The sequence below is a fragment of the Capricornis sumatraensis genome, chromosome 6 (genome assembly GCF_032405125.1).
Source record: "Capricornis sumatraensis isolate serow.1 chromosome 6, serow.2, whole genome shotgun sequence".
NCBI classification, from domain to species: Eukaryota; Metazoa; Chordata; class Mammalia; order Artiodactyla; family Bovidae; genus Capricornis; species Capricornis sumatraensis.
The window spans coordinates 31,064,590-31,085,821 of record NC_091074.1 but is presented as its reverse complement, the minus strand read 5'-3'; the positions used below and the strand labels follow the sequence as shown (position 1 = coordinate 31,085,821).

The window sequence follows — 21,232 nt, the reverse complement described above, 5'->3', positions numbered from 1 at the left end:
ACCATGAAAATAAATTAATATAAATAAATGAGTTACATTCATACAAAAACATGTTATTCCATAAGATTCAGCCACAGGGCATCAGATATATTTCCTCTAATTCTAAAAGCAGCTGGTATTGATATTCTCAACATTAATGCCAATATCAATTGTCACTCAAACTCTTTCATTGCTGAGGCAGAAATCAGAGTTTTGGAAATGACTGAACCTTGAAGTGTCTGAGCTAGGACACGAGTCACTGAGGATCAGGTTCCTTCTAACTTCCTGAGTTTTCTTGGAACTTGTTGACACAGAAAGCAACTCGTGATTTCCACTCTGACGGTTTTCCAGGCGCAGTCGCTGTATCCCTTCTCGTTCAGGTAGACATGGATGCCCTGGAAGTACCTCTTCACGGCCAGGGTGGGGCCCGTCCTTCCCAGGGCAGAGTCTTCCTCTCCCGTCACCTGCCCCAGGCAGGCGTCCAGGTGGTCCAGCTGCTGATGGAGTCCAGTGCGGAGCTGCTCCAGGAGGGTGGTGTCCCAGGCAGCAGAGGAGCGCTCTGTGTGGAAGAGGTTGAAGCTCTGCTGGAGCATCTCGTGGAGCACAGAGATGGCCTGGGCCTCCTGGAGCTGGCCGCCACTCACCTGCTCCTGAGGGAATCTGAAGTCTTTCCTGTACCCAAGACAGGAAAGAGAGAGATTGCATTTATTTGATCCAAATGTGAAGGTCTCCTGCTTTTCCAGGTCAAGGCTCTGAGGCAGTTCATAGACTCAGAGGATGAGATGAGGGTAGAGACGAGCATCATGACAGTCATCACTGAGGAGATGAAGAGCCATTGGTCATTTCCACAAGGAAGCATTCCGGTTGAGATGAGCGATTGTGAGCTTTGTTTCATCTTCATTTCATCTAAGGATCTTCTGTTGTGTGCCTCTTAAATATGAAATCCAAACTATTCATATTCTGAGTTTACCCAGATTCATGAACTACCTCATTTTGGGCTTGCCTTTCACTTCAAGAGCCTGGAAATCTGTCATGAGTTTCCACTCTTCTGTATCCTTACGTTGAAGTAAAATGTATTCTTTAAAAAAGTAGACGTTCTAAGTCAATGGAATGCTTATCATCTCAGGAACTTTGAACTAGTGATATATTAAGAGTTATTGGATCTTTCTTCCTGATGCTAAGATCAACTTTTAGGGAAACGTTGTTAGACTCTTTTTCAAATCTTTTTTTGCTCCCTCTGCATATTCCTCTTGAAGGACTTGATCAGATGTGAAAAATATCTGAGCTTTACATGCACGGATCTCACCTTCTTCTCTGCAGCAGAACTTTCAATTCGCCAATTTTGGTTTTATTTACTCTCCATAACTGAGAAAATTACTAAACATTTATTAGGTGCCGATCACTATGCTGAGCTTGTTACAGAGGCCAAGTGGCTCTGCTTGCAGCAGGGTAAATCAGTGAATCCAAGACGAGGTGTTGGGATCAGGAAAGGACTTCATTCGGGAAGTGGCTGACTGAGAAGATGAAAGGCCAGTGCCTCAAATTAACCATCTTGTGGGGATCCTGGATGTCAGATTCTCTTTTCAATCAGAGATGGCGGGAGGTGAGGAAACAAAGTAAAAGACTTTTATTTCCTAAAAATATCTCCCAGAATAGCAAGCAAGCCCCAGGTAGGAGGATGTGTTGATTGCACTTCCTTACAGTCATTTCATGGGTGCTGTGAAATGGAATATCTCATGTCATGTCAACAAGGATGTCATATCTATCTGTGATTCTGGCCTTCCCAAATGTGAATTTCTGGGATGAAAAGAGTTGAAGTCACAGAAGCAGAACCAGTATAAATTCAAAATTAACTCTTCCTGGTTACAAACTAAGCTTATACCAAGATGATGAGTCCTCCAAAGTCACTCTCATGGAAATAAAGTGTAACCACTGCTGCTGTCCAAGTGTTCGGTGGTTAGAATGCGCCTTCTTAGCCCAGGCCAGTGTCCCGCCACGTCAGGGAACCCACTTTTTCTTAGGTACTTTTATGCAGTTTTCGTATTGCTGCCTCTTCTTCGTCATTTGTATCTCAGTTTGTAAAAGCTGTGCTAACGCTCCTACAATCTTTTCTGTTTCCACTTTGAGGTTTATTGCAAAAACAGGAACAGAGAACGTAAATGAATGGAACAGTTAACATATTTCCTCCATGATTTTTCAAGAGATCCAAATTTTCCACTCATTCAACATTCCTAGAAATTACAAGTAAGCTGTGAATGAAGAAGTAATGCACAAAGGTAAAGAGAAACGAATTGATGTAGTTGAAAAACCTACAGTGACATCTCTGCCAAATGACAAAATGTCACTTAACTACACAAACAGGGATGCAGAGCTCTACAGATGACAGATTTCAGAGCAGCTTATGTGACACTGTTTAGCTGCAGACAGAGCCAAGGAGGGTGGCAGGCTCTTAGGCACAGTGTTACCTAAAATGATAGTGGACCACTCTGCTAACTCCCAGTATCTATTTATTTATCTTTATTTGTCTGTTTACATTTCTCACTCTTCGTCGAGGTTATTGGATTCTGAGGATGTAAACCAATTAACTCACCCTGAAGAGAGACTGGGATACCGAGTGCACAGTCACCCTATTCATGTGTGAGAGGTCAGCTGTTCCCTGGAAGCTACTAGATGTAGTGTTTGGACAGCACATCATGTTCACCAGACATGAGATTAGATGTGATAATGTTGACCAGTGAGCTGAGCATTAAGGGAAGGAAGCAGGTCATCTCAGGGAAATTCTATCCAGTTTCCATAGATGGATGTGTGAATTTTCTGCCTCGTGGGAACAGTTAACAGATACTGAATGTTTATATGTCCAAGCATTGTCAGAAGTACGTTACGTCCTACAATCTTCAGAAAAACCCAGTGAAACTTCTGTGATGATCAGTTCCATTTAAGAGGAGAAACCGTAGTGCCTCAGGTCACACAGGCAGTGCAGGCTGGAGCTGTGACATCAACCCAGGGATCTTGCCCCATGTCCACTGTCTCATGCACTGGACCGAGCTGTCTGCTCTGACAAGGTGCTTCCTATTTTAGAGGAACACTTAGTAAGGTCTTCCTTTCCAACTCCTATTCTTCATTGTCACAAATGTGCCATTCTCTCGTCCCAGGGATGATACAATCATCAGATGACAGCTGAGTACACAGTTCCCCTTGCACCTGATAAGTTCCAATCGCTAAGTGGTGTTTTGTTGAGCTCTACAGAGGAGCCCAGCAGATTATGGCAACTAAACAACAACTCTGAGAGTCTCGGTCTCCACCTGAGATAATATTTTGAGAAATCATCCAGAAAGTTAAAAAATCCATTTAAATTTCTCTTACTATCTTTGTTTTCAGAAGATTCTCATTTTCTGAAACAGTCTTCAGATACTAGGTCTACTCAAACTTTGGTGTGGATAGTTCTCTTAGAACTACTTCTGGGACAGAGCTGAAGCTCCAATACTTTGGCCGCTTGATGGGAAAAGCCCAGACTCTGATGCTGGGAAAGAGTGAGGGCAGGATGAGAAGGGGACAACAGAGGATGAGATGATTCGATCGCATTGGATCGACTCAATGAACATGAATTTTAACGAACTCTGAGAGATACAGGACAGGGAAGCCTGGTGTGCTTTAGTCCATGGGATCAAAGAGTCAGACATGCCTTAGTGACGAACAACAATGGGACAGAGACCCCTCTGTGCACTTCCTCTGGGACAGACACCTTCCTGGATTCTCCACATGTGCCATTACTGCCTTTAGGGGGCTTACAATCTCTCAGGGCAGTCAAATGTTACATAATTAGAGGGATTACTTAATTACAACTGTATGTTATGTAGCTAAAGGAGAATGCTTAAGGTTAATGAGGAATAATGTGGAGGCTGAAGAGTATAGTGGTCAAGTACCACTTATGTAATTAATCCTGTTAGCACGTAAAGTAATCTCTCTGAGTTTTCAGTTTCCTTATTTGCAAACTGGAGAAGGCAATGGCAACCCACTCCAGTACTCTTGCCTGGAAAATCCCAGGGATGGGGGAGCCTGGTGGGCTGCTGTCTATGGGGTCGCACAGAGTCGGACACGACTGAAGCGACTTAGCAGCAGTAGCAGCAGTATTTGCAAATATGTCAATAATTATAGTAATTATCTCATAGGAAAGCTGTGAAGATTAATTCATGTTTATTAAAAACACTTTGCTGAGAGGCTGCATGCAAAAATTTCTCTCATTAATATTATTAAAAATTATCTGTACCTTACAGACTTGGTAAAGACAAGCATTACAAGGAGAAATGTAATTGCAACCTCAGCGTCCCTGAGTGCATGGTAGATTTTCACTTCCCCGTGAAATATCTAAGGAGATGAGATTATCTGCACTATCACACAGAGACTGAAGCAAAGCATCCTGTGAAATATTGCAGTGGTAGAGGAGAAAGAGAAATAAACACAGGCAAACATGTTTAGGAAAACCAGCACCTTAAAAAGTGCCTTGTGGATTATAGTTGCAAAATAACTCATTTTTAACAAATGATATCAGTGATATTGTCCCCTATAATGTCTCCAGGGAGCTTAAGGCCTACTCAGCTGACATCGTAAAGGTACATACAGAACAAAAATTTTTTAAAGAAGGGAGAAAAGGGTAAATGAGGGAAAAATGAGAAAAATCAAAAGCTTCTCTTATAAGCTCTTTTCATACTGAACATTTCTTGGTGACCTGGAAAAGCCACAATTGTATGAATATTTGTCCCTTCTCTGACTTTGATCAGACTCTTCTCCCAGAAACAACTAAGGAGGTGTGAAAAGCATAATATACGGCTGTGTGGCTATCAACCACAGTGGCATGCATGATTTGAAATCCCCCACCTAGGCACTCATGGCAAAAATTAGCACTTTTATTGATTTCATTACAAAGAGTAGAAAAAGAAAGCAAAGGGGAAAATGTGGAAAAACCCAGAAAATGAAAGTTTCTCGACTCACTCTTTAAGAGCCACCCATCACCCCAAGCCCTCAGAACTTGCCTAGACCTCCCTGCAGGCGGTCCTGCAAGCCCCCAGCATCCCAGTGGCCCTCCCCGTCTCTGTGCTGCTGGTCCTGGTGATGCTCTGCTCCAGCCCCACGTGCTCCCTGGGCTGTGAGCTGCCTGCCAGCCACAGCAATCTGGAAAGCTTCACACTTGGAGTCATATGGAGAGAGTGTCCACTATGTCCTGTCTGAGGGACAGGACTGACTTCAGATTTCCTCAGACCCTGGCGCACGGGACCAGGCTTGAGAAGACAGAAGCCACAGCTGTTGTGCACGAGTTGCTCCAGCAGACCTTCCAGCTCTTCAGCACCACGGGCTCTTCTGCAGGTCGAAATGAGAGCGTCCTGGACAGATTCCTCATGGGACTTGATCAGCAGCTGGAGGACCTGGACACGTGTGTGAGGGAGGGAAGGACGCTGGAACAGTCACCTCTAGGCAGTGAGAACTCCAGATTGGCTGTGAAGGGTTACTTCCAGCGAATCAGTGTGTATCTCAAAGAATACAGCCGCTGTGCCTGGGAGGTTGTCAGCATGGAAATCAGAAGGTGCTTGGTCTTAGCCAATAAGCGCATCGGAAAACTCAGGAAATAAAGAAGGCGTTGAATCTGAAAACAGTTCATCTGGTCGGCGAAATGGCTATTTTCTAAGACTCAAAGTGCAACCTTTAACTCTATTTTTGTGTCAGATGAAACATAAGTAATGGCTAATATATGGGCTCATTTAAATGTAGGTTTAAGGTTTAGTTACCATAATTGTTTAAAACAGATTTAAGAATCCATTTTTCATATCATAAAAAGTTGTAATATTTATTTATTTATTTAAATTATAGAAATATTTAGGCTTTTCATAGAGTTTAAATCTTTATCATTCATAAGATACTTGCTTTGTACTATATTTTGTACAAGACTACTCTTGTTTTTCAGTAGATAAAATAAAAGTAATTCGAAAAAAACAAACGGGCTTGCACACATCTTTGAATAAAACCTGACCCAAAGCCTGATACTACAAGATAAACCTATACTGAATTCACCTTAATAAAGAGGGAACGGGGTCACCCACCCTGGGTCATAGAAGGAACAATGGACAATTTGAGGGGGGATTGAATGTGATTCTTGAGACATAGACTAGAGGTTGGGGGGAGATGGGTGGAGAAAAGCCCAGGTCATGGACTCAGGTGCCTGCCTGGGGCCTGGAAGAACTGGAGCGCCTTCAAGGGTTAGTGGAGAACCACATACATCATGCAGAGAAGGCAATGGTGACACACTCCAGTACTCGTGCCAGGAGAATCCCAGCGACACGGGAGCCTGGTAGGCTGCAGTCCATGGGTCGCTAAGAGTCGGACATGACTGAGTGGCTTCAATTTCACTTTTCATTTTCATGTATTGGAGAAGGAAATGGCAACCCACTCCAGTGTGCATGCCTGGAGAATCCCAGTGACGGTGGAGCTAGCGGGCTGCCGTCTATGGAGCAGCACAGAGTCGGACATGACTGAAGCGACTTAGCAGCAGCAGCAGCAGCACATCCATCATGGGAGGTCAATCTGCATATGTGGAGTCTAGGATCCTGGAGTAGGATGAGGAAGGGGGAGGAAGTTTTCTACACTTGGCCATTCCTGAGAAAAGAGTCTTCCTGAACTCTTCAAATGGAGGCAAGAAGAACAAGGCAGGCTGGAGACTGCAGAGACAGCTAAGAGAGGCCATGCAGAACCAGTAGCTGCCATGATAAATGTGACTCTAAAGAAGTTAAAGGGTTTCTCAAGCTTATTTATATATATTAAACACATATATCATTGCTAAACTTTGCATAATTCATTCAAAAGAATGCCTACCCTTGACTTCTAGGAGGATGCACCGTAATCCTCAGCACTTCCTCTCAGTGTAGAAATCCCCAGCGTGCTCTCCTCACTCACTCTGCATGAAGGCGTCCTCTCCATTCATACAGCTGTGTCCTTCTCCATTACGGTTTCTGGTTGTCAATTTCCCCTTATGACTGCAAACCACCAACTAAAAGCAGAACCTGAGTGAAAGTTCTAGCTCTGTCAGACACTCTCCTGTGACTTCACCTGCTCTGCCTGCCAAGCACTGCGGGTCCAGACCATCCAGCCTCCCAGAGAAACACAGTAAATAGAGGGAACCCCGCCCCACAGTGAGCAATGGTGGGACCAGGGGCTCCTCTGACCGTGCACCTAGGTTATCCCACGTGCAGGGGTTTTAATACATTTAATACATTTAGCAACAAGGGGACAGAGCTTTCCTCGCAGGACATATGTTAGTAAAGTGAACACTGGAAGAATACAATTTCTCAAAGTAACAAAGATCTTTGTGGAAATTCATGTATTTAATGTAGGCAATCTTCAGGACATTGATGGATCAATCATCTTTCTCTTCTTTCTAGTTGGGACATACCGCACTTAGTAGCTATATGTAAAGTCAGAGGGACTTTTGAAATAATTTTACTCATTTATTCATCTCTCACTGTGCTGTGTCTTCACCGCCGCACGGACTTCTCTCTAGCTGTGGCAAAGGTGGGTCCTCTCTAGTTGTGGGGCCCAGGCTTCTCACTGTGGGAGCCTCTCTTGTTGGGGAGCTCAGGCTCCAGTGCACTTGGCTCGGTGGTGAGGGCCCGGGGTCTAGAGCACAGGGCAGGAGCTGTGTCCCCGGGCTCACTGTCCTGCAGCACGCGCATCCTCTAGGACCGCATGGGGTCCTGTTGGCAGGTGGACTCCTCACCACTGAGCCTCCAGGGAAGCTCCTCAGGGAACGTTTAAAGTACATTGAGAGGTTTGGAAACCTTCTTGAGGATTAGGATCCTAAACAAGTAAAAAACATTCCGATATTACTGTTAAAAATACCATTTCATTAACAGATTATTTTCTAAATAACCTTTCATTCAATATTATAGTATTACCTGAAGGAGTAGCCTGGTTCTCACCGTCCTTCGTTCTCACAGGAAGAAAGAGACAGAGGAACAGAGATGCCCAGTGGAAGCAACGGCCTGAATGAATGACTGAAACTCACTAGATTCTGTGACATAAGTTTCCAGTGAGAGACACCATCACTGAATGTCCTTCCTCCAGCTCTGAAACTCTGAGCAGAAAATGCTGAACAGTGTAAATAAAAGTGATGAATAATAAAAACATTCTCATTTAATTGATATATCCAATCGGATGGGTACATTTGAAATTATTGGGAAATAGGTAAAATTAATACTTTAAACTGATGACATGTTCTTTGATCATATTGTGAATACATAAATGAAAATCAAAAAAGGAAGTGAAAGTGTATTAAAACAATTAGAAAATGAAAATTACCATGTTCCCTATTTAATGGCCTCGCTTAGAAAGCATGGCATCAGAGAACCTACCTCAAGGTTCCCCCAGACGCCGTCTCAGCCAGCCCAGCAGCAGCCGCATCTTCCCCATGGCCTTCGTGCTCTCTCTACTCATGGCCCTGGTGCTGGTCAGCTACGGCCCGGGAGGATCCCTGGGCTGTGACCTGTCTCAGAACCACGTGCTGGTTGGCAGGAAGAACATCAGACTCCTGGGCGAAATGAGGAGAATCTCCCCTCGCTTCTGTCTGCAAGACAGAAAAGACTTTGCTTTTCCCCAGGAGATGGTGGAGGGCGGCCAGCTCCAGGAGGCCCAGGCCATCTCTGTGCTCCATGAGATGCTCCAGCAGAGCTTCAACCTCTTCCACACAGAGCGCTCCTCTGCTGCCTGGGACACCACCCTCCTGGAGCAGCTCCGCACTGGACTCCATCAGCAGCTGGACCACCTGGACGCCTGCCTGGGGCAGGTGACGGGAGAGGAAGACTCTGCCCTGGGAAGGACGGGCCCCACCCTGGCCGTGAAGAGGTACTTCCAGGGCATCCATGTCTACCTGAACGAGAAGGGATACAGCGACTGCGCCTGGGAAACCGTCAGAGTGGAAATCATGAGATCCTTCTCTTCATCTGCCAGCTTGCATGAAAGGTTAAGAATGATGGATGGACGCCTAAACTCATCTTGATATGACTCTCAGTGACTAAGATGCCACATCACCCTTGTACGCTCCCCTGAAGTCATTTCAGAAGACTCTGATTTCTGTTTTAGCCACCATGTTTCCTGAATTCAATCAATAGTACTTTCTCAGTAGCAATAAGCAAGTAGATATAAAAAGTATTCAACTGCACAGGGATCAGTCCGTAAGGGATGACTGCCCTGATGTTATTTATGTTTATTTATGTATTTATTTTATCTCATCATATTTATATTTTCATGTAAAAATGTTTTTCTGCATTGTAATAAAATTTAGAAAATATGTTCATTTCCTTAATCTTCTAATTTGTTTTATTTATTAATTTCTTATGAAAGTAATGACTGTTTTCATTATGAAGAATTAAATACTTATTTGGTCTACATAAACCTATCATAGAATAGCATTTGTCCATTTATACTACAGAATAGTTGTATCACTTTTCGGGAAATGATTGTCAAAAGGTAGAATTTCTGGATCCCTGGAAGTCCAGTGGAATGGACTCCATGCTTCCAGTGTGAGACGCTCAGGTGCCATGGATACCTGGTCAGGGAACTAAGATCCTGTAAGCTGTGGAGTGCAGCCCCCTCCACCCAAAAGAAACAGGTAGAAAGGAGTCTCTGAAACGGAGGTAGATGAGTAGTCCTGAAGCCACAAGTATAACTAGTTTATACCCAATTACAGAGAATGGTTGGTGTCAGTATGTGGGGGGAGGACTCCCCTCCTCCAGGGAAGCTGCGAACATGCGGTGCTGAGTGGCTGAGCCTGACACCTGTTGCTCTTCCTCCCGCCTTCTCCTCGGTCCTGCTTTACTGAACAATCCACTCCCTTGCACTATATCTTCACTGCCTCCAACACAGGAGCTCTGTTCTGTGATGGTTTCTGGCTTCAAAGTTTCTCTGAGTGGAAATCACTGCAAGAGAGCACAAGTGAAAGGAGAGCTCCAGAAGTTTTAAAACCTTTGAATGCAGCTCTGCTATTTAACAGCAGTATGACCCTGGAAAATATCACAAACACTGAGAAGATGGATATGGCAACCCCCTCCAGTATTCCTTCTTGAAAATCCCATGGACAGAGGAGCCTGGTGGGCTACAGTCCATGGATCACAGGAGCTGGACCTGTCTGAACCAACTTAGCATGCACGCAGGCACACATGCTGTCCTGATTCTCTTCTTTAACATGTGGAAAATAGCAGTAGTTTTTCACAGGGTTACTGTTAGGATCAATGGGCCCATATTACAAGAAGCATAACAGTGTGCCTGGCAGAAATGATCAGGACAGTGAGTCCCAGAGTAGCTGCCCACAGGGAACAGACAGGACAGCTGGCCTGAGGCAGTGACTGAAAGGCAACACTGGAAAGATGCTGGTCCTTGGTAAAAATATTTAACTTGGGTGCTAGTTTCACAATTTAGTTTGTGAACTCTTCTGTGCTCAATGCTGGAGACAATTCCAATTTCTGTGTTTCAGCCTTCTAGAAGCAGTCTAGGAAGTCATAGAAATTCTTTGAAAAAGAAGGATTAGTAGAAAATGCTTTGATCTACTATAAAAATGAATAATAGGGAAATCAGAGGGATCTCCTAGGACTGCAGAGAATCACACACATTACTCATTAATAATGTTTCTTGTTCTTTAGTATGAGTAGTCCTATACTACTTTTTAACCTATTTCTAAAATCACCTTCTCAACTCTCTGTTGGGTTTCCGTCTTTCAGCAGCAAGGCAGAGGCAGGAAGAAAAGAGCAAGGGCCATGCAGTGTGAGCTTCTGCTCTCCAGTCCTGGGCTGTCCTGGGTTTGATCCTAGTTGTTTTCCATAAAGACTCCAGTCCCTAAGTGCTGGCAGGGTCACCTCCTAGAGCTGTTCCTTCTCAGAAATTAGTGCCTTTAGAGGAGAGACTGCTACAAGTGAATGCAGGTGTCATACTTTAGTGAGAGTCTTTCTCTGAATAAGGGGCATGAAGTCAATATTATTTGTCAACACATAAATCTTGCACATGCATACTGCCAACTGTCCATGATAACAATGGTACATTAATCCATATCAAGACCATATAAGCTCTTATATGTTCTCACACCTTGACCAAAACAGGGTCTTATCATCTTTTTTAGTTTTTGCCCATCTGACTGGTGACACATAGCATCTAGCAGCAACCATTAGTTTTCCTTTTCCTAATTGATGGCGGTTGTTATCAGTCATACTCCAGTCAGGAAAACAGAAAATTCCTTCCAGCCTTCTAGTCCACCCTTGGAACTGGCATGGGACAGAAAAACAATCTATAGGCAAAGGAGAAATGTCCTGGAAGGAACTAGAGCCCCAGCATCACAGAGCAGCGTTGAGGAGAAGAGCTGTGGAGCTGAGACGTTAGTTTTAAGACCACTGCACTAGAACAGATGACAGCCTTTCCCCATCATATCCACTGGAAGTGCAGGCTTCCTCTGTGAATTTCTGATCCATAGAGAACGCACCCACTGCTCTTGCACTGTCTCTTTACCCAGGTAAAGGAGCTCATGATTCATTTTCGTTCAAACTCCGTGATCTCCAGCTAGAAGACACACAGATTGCAAGGTCCTCAACCAGATCCAGGCTTCACACTCACACTGCACTCCTGCCATCTGGCTGGTATCCAGTCTGAATTTCATTTGTGACCACGGAGTTTGTGGTTTTCCTGTGTTCCAAGCCCAGAACTGTCTTCTGTCCAAACTGATGAAGTAGGTCATGACCTGCTCTAGTTTTCAGGCCTTTAAAAATCTATCCTGATGATGATGTCTTCCAAAGACGCATGCTGGAATTATATATCCAACTGCCTATTTCACAGTTGGTGTCTACTGAGTACACTTTATGCTGAAATCAAAAGCATTTTAATCCGCATGAGAAGACATTTTGAAAAAGTTCATGAAACTCTCCAATGAAAAACTGACTAAAAAAAATGCTTAATAGATGACCTTTGTTTAAAAGAAATGAGAGGAAAAAAGGATTTTGCAAATTGAAATGAGTTATTCAAAATAGTTACTGGTTCATAAGTTTGTCAAATATGGCTTTCGCTCAGATGAAGAGAGAGATACCAAAAAGTAATATTGAAAACATTATTGATGATTTTGCTTCCATTAAAGCCAGGAAGTTAAAGTACTGTTGTGGCATAAAGAAAATATTTGAATTTGATGTGAGTTGAAGACTTATACATTTTAAAACATTTTCCAACCAATGAACATGACAGGAGAAATTAACCATTTCTATTAATGTTAAATGAAATAATTTCCCCTGTACCTAGGAGCTTCTTTTGAAGTCTGTTTTGTCCCCAAGTCTTCCCACTGGAGGGTCCCAGTATCGAGCAGATTCCCATCCAGACTGTAGATCCCTTTCCCCTTTCGCTGAATTACTGCTTTGCCCATAAACAAGGGCTTCCCTTGTGGCTCGGCTGGTCAAGATCTGCCCGCAATGAGGGGACCTGGGCTCAGTCCCTGAGTTGGGAAGATCTCCTGTAGAAGGGAAAGGCTACCCACTTCAGTATTCTGGCCTGGAGAAGTCCATGGACTGTGTAGTCCACGGGGTCGCAAAGAGTCAGACACGACTGAACGACTTCCACTCACTCCAAAACAGCCCTGAATCTGAAAACATACCACAACATGCTGTGATTTCCAGCCGTCAGTCGCGGCATTAAAAGGCACCGGTGTGAACCGCTCTGGCTAAAATCTTCTCCCAGGAAGGGGAGGATGGACGCAATGGTAGCTTATCTAGAATTTGGAGGTGCAGAAATCAAAGGCTCTGAGCGACGCGGCGCAAAGCTCGCCTGGGCAGTGGGGCCCGAAAAGCAAGTTTCCTCTCTGTTCCCGCGGCCCCAAGCTCTCCCTGGGCCCCGGCGGCGCCTCGCTCCGGTCGCGGCTCCTGCCCACGGCCACCCGCGAGTTCTCCCCGTGGATCTGATGCCCCAGGGGGCAGCCCTGCAGGCGGGTCCCGCTGGGTGGGCGGTGCGGGTCTGTCAGTTACTGAGAGATCGGGCGCCCCCTCCCGGCCGCTGGGGCGCAGCAAAAGGAGTTTGGAGGGCTCCGGAGTTTAGTGCAGGACCTGAACTGCTTCAGAGAGGCTCAGATGAAGTGCTGATTTTCTGCACTCCTGGTCTCCCTGCTGAAGGCAATGGGGATGCTCTGCTCCATCCCTCACATTTCACCTGTTAGCATAGGTCGTCTTCTATTCTTTTTGTCATTTGCCAAATTCATATAATTTGGAAGCAAAAGTTTGTTGCTGAACCACGAAAGACACCAGGATTCTTGGCCTCCGGAGGAGAATTCAATCCAGGGCCAGTGACGAGGCTTGATCGCTCAGCACTTTTGTGTAATAAAGTTTTATTAAAGTATAAAAGAGATAGAGAAAGCTTCTGACATAGACATCAGACGGGGGTAGTAAGAGTGCCCCATGCTTCTCTTCCGCCAGATGTTATATAGCTACTAGCAGTCTGCTAATTAGAGAATGGAAATGTCTCAAAACTCAGAGAAGGGCACCAGGTCCCTCACCCACAACATGCATTGAGACAACATTGGCACCAGGTGAGTCATCCCCGGCCACAAAATGATGGATGTGAATCTTGAAGAAAGGCAGATTTCCAAACAAATATACAGTTTCATTAGCACAGATTAGGAGAACAGTGTATGAGTATAACAGACTGGTTTGTCAAGTCGGTTCTGAGCCTTTGGGTGGAACTGACTTAAACACAGAGTCTAGGGTAAATACACAGTACATTAACAGCTTAAGACAAACATTTCCAGAAGAAAAATACATTGGTTAGCTCAAGGTTTGGGAAAAGTTAAGTTCAGGTGGAACCAGGTGTCATTATGGCAACACAGAATTTTAAGAGAAACCTCTTTTTAAATTTGTATAGAGAAGTGAAGTCGCTCAGTCATGTCTGAGTCTTTGCAATCCCATGGACTGTAGTCTACCAGGCTTCTCTGTCCATGGGATTTTCCAGGCAAGAGTACTGGAGGGGGTTGCCATTTCCTTCTCCAATGCATGAAAGTGAAAAGTGAAAGTGAAGTCGCTCAGTCATGTCCGACTTAGCGACCCCATGGACTGCAGCCTTCCAGGCTCCTCCACCCATGGGATTTTCCAGGCAAGAGTAAAGAGATTAAAAATGTCTCACACTTGCAGCCTGTTTCCTCTGTTTGAAGACCCCCAGTTTTCCTGTCTGTTGCCCTCTCAAAAGCATTAAGTATTTTTTTAAAATTACAGTCACAAGAGCCATCAGCTTGGTGTTTTCTACAGAGGATTCACTGAAATGTTTCTAACCCAATCCCCTGCTGGAGTCAAAACTCATAAGGATCTTATCCATCATGTATCCCCAATTTATGGTGAGGATTCATTGCACAATCTATATGAATCATCTTGGACAGTTAAATATGATTATTTTATAATTATTAGAATTATTATTTTGTCGATCACATTTAGACTGTCAGTAATAACTACCAGTTGATAATTTCATTTTGCTTATTATACAAAATAATCAGATACGTTGTAAATTGCTCAGCTTATCTAGAATTTGGAGGTAGATGTGAACTAATGGAAATAAGAGGTTTGTCACATCGAGGTATGAAACAACAAGGGTGCATCTTGTGTTAGAAATAAACTAGGAAATTAAGTGAGTGCTCAGTGCACGCAGCGGGCGCAGGCGTCACAGTCTAGATAAGCAGTTTGGAATCTGACATGTTAGGTTTTGAAAACCGGATTTGCCATTTCATTCTTAGATTATTTTATTCCAATAAAGTCTTAGCGGGAGGCTCTTCGAAACAAAACTATTAACTCAGTTTCAACTATGCTGGAAGTATTGCGTGAGTCCCTCACAAAGGCTAAGGAGTTTGTAGTTGTTGTCACTGTCGTTTTTGATAAACATTAATAGTTTAATGGCAGGTCCTTGGTAATCATGTCCACTGTAGTCTTGTAACATTTAATTAGCAATCAATTCAGGATGGAGGTGCCATAAAAAGTGAGGGCAGCATCAGGGAACGTGTTCTTACTCCTCACTAATATCAAGAATGAAATATATGCTAATGAATCCTTGCCATAAACACAATACCTTGGTATCTCCTTACTACCGTGTTACAGACTGAATGTGTGTGCGTTCCCCAAATTCATGTATTGAAACCCTCCCCGTTGACTTCCCTGATGGTCCAGGGGCCAGGACTCCATGCTCCCAAAGCAGGGAGCCTGAGCTGGATCTCTCGCCAGGAAACTAGATTCTGATTGGCAAGCAGGACTTCCCATGGCTTAAGTAAAGATCCTGCATGAAGCAACCAAGATCCAAGAACCAGCATACATCGACTAAGACATGCCACAGCCAAATAAACACATAAAATAAATATTTTAAAAATTCTTTAAAAACCCACAGAAACCCAACCCATCAATGTGATAGTACCGAGAGCTGGAATATTAGGGAGATCATGAGGGTTAGTAATCAATAAAATTCAGTTATTATTTTTAATGTCATAGTTACTATTAGCTAGACTAAGATCAGGCTCTTTTGGAATCATTTAATTCCCTTTCATTCTAGTTACTTCAAAGCATATTCTCTTTGCCCAGGTGGATTTATCACCTACGCAGATGATCAGCAAGGCTGGTCTCGTCAACCCTGCCAGAGAGCATTAGTGTTCGAGCAACTGGGGCTCTGATTGCCTGTCTCTTGTGAGCTGGTGAGTGTGACTTCTTCCTCCTCCCCTTATACTGACCACATGCTGATTCAAGAGAAGAAAAATTAGGTGGCTGGTCTTACAAAGCTGACGGCAGTCAACAGATCAAGGGCTTGTCCTTCTTTGCGCTTCTGTAAGAAGCAGCCCTGTCCCAGCCTTTCTGCTGTTCATATTGGGCTCATCGTTTCCCTCTGCCTCAGACTTGTCCCCAGCTGTGCTGCACTGAAGTTTGCTAACTCAGAACACGTCACTGGGTCAGGGGGAAACCACTTCCCTTCTTTCGTATTCATGACATTGAGACTTACCCTTGTTTTCTATTGCCCACACAAAAAAATGTGCAATTTTACTTTCTAGAAAAGTTGCAAAGAGAAACAAAAAAACTAACGTCTTGAAAGTGATAGAGATGCAGCCCCTCTGGCTTCTTCACTTCCCTTTGTTGTTCTCACATCATCATCAATTACAACCGCAACAGGAGCACTGAGACAAACCTCATCCAATAAGTCAGTCAGTGCAGTTCAGTTCAGTCGCTCAGTCATGTCCGACTCTTTGCAACCCCATGAACTGCAGCGTGCCAGGCCTCCCTGTCCATCACCAACTCCCAGAGCCTACCCGAAATAAGTCACAAAGTGAATATAAAAAGTTTAAATGAAAAATTACACTCAAGGAAAGAGGACTATTTCTCCTGATCAAGTAGGCTGGGTCTCACTGCCCTGCATTCTCAGAGGAACAGAGATGCCTGGTGGAATCAACTGCCTGAATGAACAGCTGTAACTCATTAGATTCTGTGACATAAGCTTCCAATAACAGCCTGCCCTTAGGGAGGGAGTCCAGCAGGTGAGCAAGGGGACTCTGTCACTCCAGAGGACAGGGGGTGGCTCCATGTGATCTCTCCTGTGTGAGTGAGGTGCTGCTGGGCAAACACAATCAATTATCCTGGAATTAGAGTCTCCCCACCCATTTTATCTGAGAAGAACCAGAATTCTTATAGGAGTATTGGCTGGGCCAGCAAAGGACAATAGGTCTCCAGTACAAAAACGGTGGAACGCAAGCCTGATGTCTGTAATAGTCCTGACTTTGTGGTTCCCTGAAGCACAACCACATGGACCTGCAGGGACATGTTCTAGAAGGAAGAGAAACATGAGGGAGCTCATGGACTCATAATAATCAGCCTCTTCTCTAAATCAGACACTAAAGAAAACCCATCCTTTGTTTCAAACAGTTTATTTGCTAGAGTGACGTGGTAAATCCCTGATAAATACAGAGCCTGCCTTCCTAAGTAAAGGAAGAAACAGAAATTGAGCCTAGGATCAGGGCCAAAAATGTGTTCATGGAACAGAGAAGAGCTACATTTACACATGAAGGAGAAAGAGTGGTAATGTTTGTACTTAGAAACCTATATCATTTCTGATGTCTGACAAAGACCTTTCTCATTTGATTGAAAACTATCCATTTGGATGGGTACATTTGAGGTTATTGGGAAATAGATAAAATTAATAGTTTAGACTGATGACAATTTCTTTGACCATATTCAGAATACATAAATGAAAATCAAAAAAGGAAGTAAAAGTGCATAGAAATGACTAGAAAATGAAAACTACCATGTTCCCTATTTAATAGCCTCGCTTAGAAAGCCTGGCATCAGAGAACCTACCTCAAGGTTCCCCCAGACGCCGTCTCAGCCAGCCCAGCAGCAGCCGCATCTTCCCCATGGCCTTCGTGCTCTCTCTACTCATGGCCCTGGCGCTGGTCAGCTACGGCCAGGGAGGATCCCTGGGCTGCGACCTGTCTCAGAAACACGTGCTGGTTGGCAGGAAGAACATCAGGCTCCTGGGCAAAATGACGAGACTCCCCCCTCACTTGTGTCTGCAGGACAGAAAAGACTTCGCTTTCCCCCAGGAGATGGTGGAGGGCGGCCAGCTCCAGGAGGCCCAGGCCATCTCTGTGCTCCACGAGATTCTCCAGCAGAGCTTCAACCTCTTCCACACAGAGCGCTCCTCTGCTGCCTGGGACACCACCCTCCTGAAGCAGCTCCGCAAAGGACTCCTGGACCAGCTTGTCGACCTGGACGCCTGCCTGGGGCAGGATATGGGAGAGGAAGACTCTGCCCTGGGAAGGACGGGCCCCACCCTGGCCATGAAGAGGTACTTCCAGGGCATCCATTTCTACCTGCAAGAGAAGGGATACAGCGACTGCGCCTGGGAAACCATCAGAGTGGAAATCATGAGATCCTTGTCCTCATCAACCAGCTTGCAAGAAAGGCTAAGAATGATGGATGGAGACGTGAACTCACCTTGACATGACTCTCACTGATTCAGATGCCCCATCATCTTTGCACACTCATCTGTGGCCATTTCAGAAGACTCTGATTTCTACTTTACCCACCAAATTGATTGAATTACTTCAGCCAATGCTTTGTCAGTAGTAACTGAAGATATATAAATTTTCTTGGCTGCAGGTGCATCAGTCCTGAAGTGAAGACTGCCCTGATTTTATTGTTTGTTTGCTTATTTATTTTGTTATGCTTATTCTTTGATCTCCTCCTATTTATTTTTCTATATAAAATATTTTTGTTTATATTGTATTAAAATTTAACAAATACAGTCACATTTTTATGTCATTAAATTTGTAATTTGTTTTATTTATTAAATATTATCAAGGTGAACTTCTTGAATTTTTTACTGCTTTATGTTTAGTTGCTAGGTCAAGTCCGAATCTTTTGGGACCCCATAGACTATAGCCCACCAGGCTCCTCTGTCCATGGGATTCTCCAGGCAAGACTACTGGAGTCTGTTGCCATTTCCAGGGGATCTTCCCAACCAAGGATGGAATCTGGAATCTGCATTTCAGGCAGATTCTTTACTGTCTGATCCACAAGGGAAGACCCTTGGTTGAAAGAAATGAGAGAAAAAGGGATTTTGTAAACTGAAATGAATTATTTATGACAGTTCCTGGGTCATCAATTCAGCTCAGTTCAGTCACTCAGTAGTCTCTGACTCTTTGCGACCCCATGGACTGCAGAATGCCAGGCCTCCCTATCCATCACCAACTCCCAGAGTCCACCCAAACTCATGTCCATTGAGTCGGTGATGCCATCCAACCATCTCATCCTCTGTCATCCCCTTCTCCTCCGGCCCTCACTCTTTCCCAGCATCAGGGTCCTTTCAAATGAGTCAGCTTTTCCCATCAGGTGGGCAAAGTATTGGAGTTTCAGCTTCAACATCAGTCCTTCAATGAACACCTAGGGCTGATCGCCTTTAGGATGGACTGATTGGCTCTCCTTGCAGTCCAAGGGACTCTCAAGAGTCTTCTCCAACACCACAGTTCAAAAGCATCAATTCTTCGACGCTCAGCTTTCTTTATAGTCCAGCTCTTACATCCATACATGACCACTGGAGAAACCATAGCCTTGACTAGATGGACCTTTGTTGTCAAAGTAACATCTCTACTTTTTAATATGCTGTCTAGGTCGATCACAACTTTCCTTCCAAGGAGTATGCTTCTTTTAATTTCATGGCTGAAATCACCATCTGCAGTGATTTTGGAGCCCCCCAAAATAAAGTCTGACACTGTTTTCACTGTTTCCCCATCTATTTCCCATGAAGTGATGGGACCAGATGCCATGATCTTCGTTTCCTGAATGTTGAGCTTTAAGCCAAATTTGAACTCTCTTCTTTCACTTTCAAGAGGCTCTTAGTTCTTCTTCACCTTCTGCCATAAGGGTGGTGTCATCTGCATATCTGAGGTTATTGATATTTCTCCCCACAATCTTGATTCCAGCTTGTGTTTCTTCCAGTCCAGCGTTTCTCATGATGTACTCTGAGTATAAGTTAAATAAGCAGGGTGACAATATACAGCCTTGATGGACTCCTTTTCCTATTTGGAACCAGTCTGTTGTTCCATGTCCAGTTCTAATTGTTGCTTCCTAACCTGCATACAGATTTCTCAAGAGGCAGGTTAGGTGGTCTGGTATGCCCATCTCTTACAGAATTTTCCACAGTTCATTGTGATCCACACAGTCAAAGGCTTTGGCATAGTCAATAAAGCAGAAATAGATGTTTTTCTGGAACTCTCTTGCTTTTTCCATGATCCAGCGGATGTTGGCAATTCGATCCCTGGTTCCTCTGCCTTTTCTAAAACCAGCTTGAACATCAGGGAGTTCGTGGTTCATGTGCTGCTGAAGCCTGGCTTTGAGAATTTTGAGCATTACTTTACTAGCGTGTGAGATGAGTGACATTGTGTGGTAGTCTGAGCATTCTTTGGCATTGCCTTTCTTTGGGATTGGAGTGAAAACTGACCTTTTCCAGTCCTGTGGCCACTGCTGAGTTTTCCAAATTTGCTGGCATATTGAGTGCAGCACTTTCACAGCATCATCTTTCAGGATTTGAAATAGCTCCACTAAAATGCCATCACCTCCACTAGCTTTGTTCATAGTGATGCTTTTTAAGGCCCACTTGACTTCACATTCCAGGATGTCTGGCTCTAGATGAGTGATCACACCATCATGATTATCTTGGTCGTGAAGATATTTTTTGTCCAGTTCTTCTGTGTATTCTTGCCACCTCTTCTTAATATCTTCTGCTTCTGTTAGGTCCAAAGCATTTCTGTCATTTATCGAGCCTATCTTTGCATGAAATGTTCCCTTGGTATCTCTAATTTTCTTGAAGAGATCTCTAGTCTTTCCCATTCTGTTGTTTTCCTCTATTTCTTTGCATTGATCACTGTGGAAGGCTTTCTTATCTCTCCTTGCTATTCTTTGGAACTCTGCATTCAGATGCTTATATCTTTCCTTTTCTCCTTTGCTTTTTGCTTCTCTTCTTTTTACAGCTATTTGTAAGGCCTCCCCAACAGCCATTTTGCTTTTTTGCATTTCTTTTCCATGGGGATGGTCTTGATCCCTGTCTCCTGTACAATGCCACGAACCTCATTCCATAGTTCATCAGGCACTCTATCTATCAGATCTAGGCCCTTAAATCTATTTCTCACTTCCCACTGTATAATCATAAGGGATTTGATTTAGGTCATACCTGAATGGTCTAGTGGTTTTCCCTACTTTCTTCAATTTAAGTCTGAATTTAACAATAAGGAGTTCATGATCTGAGCCACAGTCAGCTCCCAGTCTTGTTTTTGTTGACTGTATAGAGCTTCTCCATCTTTGGCTCAAAGAATAGAATCAATCTGATTTCAGTGTTGACCATCTGGTGATGTCCACGTGTAGAGTCTTTTCTTGTGTTGTTGGAAGTGGGTGTTTGCTATGACCAGTGCATTTTCTTGGCAAAACTCTATTAGTCTTTCCCTGATTCATTCCGTATTCCAAGGCCAAATTTGCCTGTCACTCCAGCTGTTTCTTGACTTCCTACTTTTGCATTCCAGTCCTCTATAATGAAAAGGACATCTTTTTTGGATGTAAGTTCTAAAAGATCTTGTAGGTCTTCATAGAACCGTTCAACTTCAGCTTCTTCAGCATTACTGGTTGGGGCATAGACTTGGATTTCTGTGATACTGAATGGTTTGCCTTGGAAACAAACAGAGATCATTCTG

At 44.0% G+C, this 21,232-nt stretch overlaps 2 protein-coding genes and 2 pseudogenes across 2 annotated transcripts; 3 read left to right on the top strand and 1 right to left on the bottom strand.

Moving 5' to 3' along the window:
- Positions 1-245: 245 nt before the first annotated feature.
- Positions 246-21,232, bottom strand: part of LOC138080679 (interferon beta-2-like) — a 77,738-nt pseudogene continuing 56,751 nt past the window's right edge.
- LOC138081199 (interferon alpha-2-like) lies at positions 1,573-5,603 on the top strand (annotated as a pseudogene).
- Positions 8,432-9,019, top strand: LOC138080914 (interferon omega-1-like). Its single transcript, XM_068973804.1, has one exon. The coding sequence runs from the start codon at positions 8,432-8,434 to the stop codon at positions 9,017-9,019; it is 588 nt and encodes a 195-aa protein (XP_068829905.1).
- Positions 17,402-17,989, top strand: LOC138080949 (interferon omega-1-like). The gene has a single exon (XM_068973858.1). It carries the CDS (start codon positions 17,402-17,404, stop codon positions 17,987-17,989), a length of 588 nt encoding a protein of 195 aa, XP_068829959.1.

What these genes read in the sequence shown, in the direction of transcription:
- LOC138080914 (XM_068973804.1), top strand. Translation starts at nt 8,432, where the DNA reads ATGGCCTTCGTGCTCTCTCTACTCATGGCCCTGGTGCTGGTCAGCTAC.
- LOC138080949 (XM_068973858.1), top strand. Translation starts at nt 17,402, where the DNA reads ATGGCCTTCGTGCTCTCTCTACTCATGGCCCTGGCGCTGGTCAGCTAC.